Below are 4,428 nucleotides of genomic sequence, written 5' to 3' on the forward strand. Positions count from 1 at the left end.
AGAGCGTGGCCGGTGCTTCACTATCGAATACGTCATGCCCATGAACATCCAGCTGACATCTGAATCCACAGTCAACGTCTTGAGTAAGTGGTTTGGTGGGACCTTACTCTTTACATCCTGCAAAGCACTAAAGGGTCGCTACAGATCCCCCCAAGAAATCCTCTGTGTGTCCTTGCTGAAGAAGGTCCTAGCTCCTTGACAGTGCTACCACGCAAAGATGCAGCTACGGGTTTTTTTACTACGTGGATTACCCAACGTGCTCCTAAGCTGTTGGGGACATCCCTTTCTAATGGCAGAACACTCACAGAGGCTCTAAGCTGTACAATTTCCTGTCACTGGCTATTCAGTGCTGATGTTTATGGAAGTGTTTGGCTTTATAGTCGCCTCTGTAATTTGCAGCTGTATTTATTCTGTAGCAGACAATTTTATGCATTACATAGTGGGATGAATTAAGGATGGAGTGCCACAGCTCTCATGATGAATTCTGCAGTCATTTCTGATTTAATAAATAGAAGTGTTCAGCAAAGAGTTTCACGGTGAAGCTGGAGAAAAATGCAGGTTCCGATGGTTTTTTCCTGTGTGACACTTCACACAGGAGCCCTCAGAAATGTAAACATTAGCAGATGTTTCTGCAGCCAGACAGCCAGGGTCACCTCTTCACTCAGCTCATTAGCAAAGAGGGGAACGAAGCCCTGCCAGGGACAGGGGAGCAGCGCAGGGGCACCGCCACTAACCAGGAGTGAGGAAGGATACAGCGTGCTCAGAGTGCAGCAGGGCTGGAGCCATCCCACCCAGCTGAGCCCATTTCTTGTGCTGTGTGGGGAGGATTGACCTGTTCTCACCTCCCTCTGCTCCTCTCCCCCAGAGATGATCCGCTCGGCCACCCCCTTCCCTCTGGTCAGCCTCTTCTTCATGTTCATTGGCTTCATCCTGAGCAACATTGGCCACATTCGGCCTCACAGGACCATCCTCGCTTTCGTCTCAGGGATATTCTTCATCCTTTCGGGTGAGTTTCACTAAAAAATCCTTGAGCATGGAGCACAATTGCTTTTGTAGCTGCTGGTGCTCTCCTAACCCACTGTAGTGGCTCCTCATTGGAGTCATGACCCGTGGGGGCTCCCGGCTTGGCCCCGCAGCCTGCTTGGGCTTTGTGGGATGGAAAATTGCTCGTTTGTGGCAGTGGAGGGGCGATGTGGGGGAAAGCACTCATCACCCGTGCAGTAGCAGATGCTGGGGGAGAGGCTGCATCTCACGGCACATCGGTCACGGGAGAGATCTGAAACTTCAAACTGCTCAGCCAGGATGTTTCTACATGAGACAAGCGAATGTTTTATTCATGGTGTTGGGCCAGTGTTAAACAAATAGCTGTGACAGCTGAGCTTTGAAGCCAGCTCCTACCCAGTGCACACAGACTTGCTTGAGCAGGTAACGGTTTGACTGAAACGAGAGGAGTGCCCTGGGTTAGCTCAGCAGGGAAGCAGCCTCCTTCCCCAGTTATTTCAAGCACACTTCCACAGTTTTACACTTGCACCCACAAGTCAGGTCTTAAAGAAAGGTGCGTCTTGAACCACTTCATCCCTGAAGTGTTTTCTGCCGTTCTTGTTTTCTCCACAGGTCTGTCACTGGTGGTGGGGCTGGTCCTCTACATATCCAGCATTAACGACGAGATGCTGAACAGGACCAAGGACTCAGAAACATTCTTCAATTACAAATACGGATGGTCATTTGCCTTCTCTGCCATCTCGTTCCTTCTCACGGAGGTACCCAGCAGCTCTCACCTCCTCTAACAAGGGTAGCCTGTTCTTGGTGCGGGGGGCATTGAGGCTGTGAGCAAAAAGAGGACTCAGACAGGGATTGAAGGGACAGATGGGTAATACACCGTATGTTGGGAGACATACAGTGGGGACAGACCCCAAGCCTGGAGCACTGATTGGGCATTTGATCACCACTGGTGCTGAGCATGACATGCAGAAGAGGAGGAGATGTGGTGGTGCCATGTTCTTTACGGCAGGGACCTGGGGTGCAGGGCAGTGACATGACTGTCCTCGGGAGCCCTTGTGCATTGTCAGCAGAGCAAAAAAAGGAATTTGTATTTCTGGTCTGTTTTGTTCTTGGCGGTGAAGGCAGCTGTTAGCAGCATGAGCATCAGCCGTGTCTCTCTCCCCTGCAGAGTGCCGGGGTGATGTCCGTTTACCTGTTCATGAAGCGATACACGGCCGAGGACATCTACCGACCTCACCCCGGCTTCTACCGGCCCCGTCTGAGCAACTGCTCCGACTACTCGGGGCAGTTCTTGCACCCGGACGCGTGGGCGCGGGGACGCAGCCCTTCGGATATCTCCAGCGAGGCGTCCCTGCAGATGAACAGTAACTACCCGGCTCTGCTCAAGTGCCCTGACTATGACCAGATGTCCTCGTCCCCGTGCTGAGCCCCGCCGCCCCTGCGTCCGCTCCCACCAAGCGCCAATGGTCGCCGCGTCCTGACTCCGTTTGTCATTTATTTTTTAGGCTGCTCTTTCAGGGCAATTCTCTATTTATAGGAGAGTAAATATAACCAGAGAGATTGGTTATATAACCAACGATGTAACCTAGAGAATTGGGATATTTTCCTTTCTTTCTTTTTTTTTTTTTTTTCATTCTTCCCTGCATAACTAAAAACCTCTCCAAAGTCCTCTTCTTTCAGCCCATCCCGCTGAGCAAACAGCAGTTCTGCCTGGGGGATAAATCCAGGGCTGGACTTCTGGACTTGAGAGCAGAAAAAGAAAACCACAGTAGAACTGAAGAAAAAAAGTGTATTTTTTGGTTTAGGTAGGCTGCAAAAGTTGTGTATTTAAATTATAGATTTACTGTCATAAGTGCCAGCAAGCATAACAGATTTGTGTAAATTTCCAAGAAAAAGTCATCATCAGAAAAATACAAATTTTGTCCTGATTCAGTATCTATTGGTTGATACCTCTCATTGCTGGGTATCACTTTTAACCAGGCTGTACTGGGTAATAGCCATCTTTCTCGACTATACCTCAGCAGGCTTAGGCACAAGCAGGTTGTTATTTCTCTATGGCCACTTGCAAACCGTTGCTTAAACATCCCGTGTTAGACTGGAGGAACCACAGCCCCGGGGGTGTCCGGGCTGCCAGGGTGGCTCAGGCACCCACATTTCCTCCACCATCCCGTAGACCGGAGGGCTGAAGAGCAATGGGGAGAATTTCAGCGCAGGGTCAAGGGGAAAAAACTACCTAAAACCTTCCCATAGGAAACATTATGTGCAGGATTTAAGGGAAATTATGGCCAGAAGTGCGAGTTATTTCAGTGAAAGGTGAGATCCCAGACTGGTGTGATGTAGTGAAATTAGTGGCACTAGTCCACCGTAGCGAAGTAGTCGGCTTATATTGCATTTTGGCAAGAAAATGGTATTTTAGCTGCTTTTTTGTGTGTGTGTGTGAACCTTATATTGAGGTTTTCAGTCTTAAAATGTTGTATTGTGCTTTGGCCTTTTGGTCTTAGACAGCTGCCAGGGTGAGAGCATCACTCTGCTTGAAAAGAAAGGGCAGGGAAGGGAGAGGCTGTGCTCCCTCATGCACTCCTGGACAAGCCACGAACTTGTCCCCTCACAGGAGAAAGAGCTTTGTCCAAACTTAATTTCTCTTCTTGTTATTTTAAGCCTTTCTGCAGATTTTCTTTCTGTAAAACAAAAACCCTCCAGGGAGTCTTGGTACATTTGAGCTTGTTTTGTCTTACTGTAATTGAAACAAATAGAATGTTGGCACTTCTAACCTCGTTTGTAGCATACTGTGTAATGAATGTTGCACTTCTTTGTTATTATTTATTATGTGTTATTTAGAAACTACTCCAAAGCAGAGTCCAGGTCCTGGCGCAGCACCACTGTTTGCATCAACTCTGACGCCCACCCCGTGAGACCTCTCTGCGAGCCAGTCAGTTCTTGGACAGGATTATTTCCTCTCCAGTCTCTTCAGATAAGCAAGTAACGTATATCTAATGCCACAACTGCCAATTTGCTAAGTCTGAAAACCAGGGCATCTTTTTGTAGACACAGTTGTATTTACTCTTAGTTTTTCTATTACCCTCAAGGGTCTGTTTTCTCATTTTACACCCCAGTTTGTAAGTGTTGTGTGACACGTTTGCTGCTGGGAAGGTTCAGGCATTAAATTACAACCCAGCCCCACCTTCCAGTGACAAAACTGGATCGTCCTCAGCTGTTTTCCCCATCAGTTTTCTGCTGGGATCTCTATGGTTGGTGTGTATTAGGCTCCAAGAAAGCTCTGGAGTTCACAGGCATTGATCTTGCATTTGCAGAGCACACTCTGGTTTGCTGGCTTGATGTTAGTGATCTCTTAGGGCTTTGCATTCTCAGTCCTTCTTGGAAGGGAGACCTCCGGGATCACCACAGTCACTGACGCTCAGAGCCACA

General features: G+C 48.5%; 1 protein-coding gene across 2 annotated transcripts in view; it reads left to right on the forward strand.

Moving 5' to 3' along the window:
• The window catches only part of CACNG5 (calcium channel, voltage-dependent, gamma subunit 5), a 3,459-nt gene extending 1,031 nt beyond the window's left edge, over positions 1-2,428 (forward strand). For both annotated transcript variants that reach the window (XM_010136012.1, XM_010136013.1), the window contains 4 exons: positions 3-83; positions 866-1,006; positions 1,615-1,760; positions 2,171-2,428. In XM_010136012.1, coding sequence (XP_010134314.1) covers positions 3-83; positions 866-1,006; positions 1,615-1,760; positions 2,171-2,428 — 626 coding nt within the window. The remainder of the gene's footprint in view (positions 1-2; positions 84-865; positions 1,007-1,614; positions 1,761-2,170) is intronic.
• Positions 2,429-4,428: the final 2,000 nt, after the last annotated feature.

This window comes from Buceros rhinoceros, unplaced genomic scaffold (genome assembly GCF_000710305.1).
Source record: "Buceros rhinoceros silvestris isolate BGI_N320 unplaced genomic scaffold, ASM71030v1 scaffold19585, whole genome shotgun sequence".
In the NCBI taxonomy this organism is placed as follows: Eukaryota; Metazoa; Chordata; class Aves; order Bucerotiformes; family Bucerotidae; genus Buceros; species Buceros rhinoceros.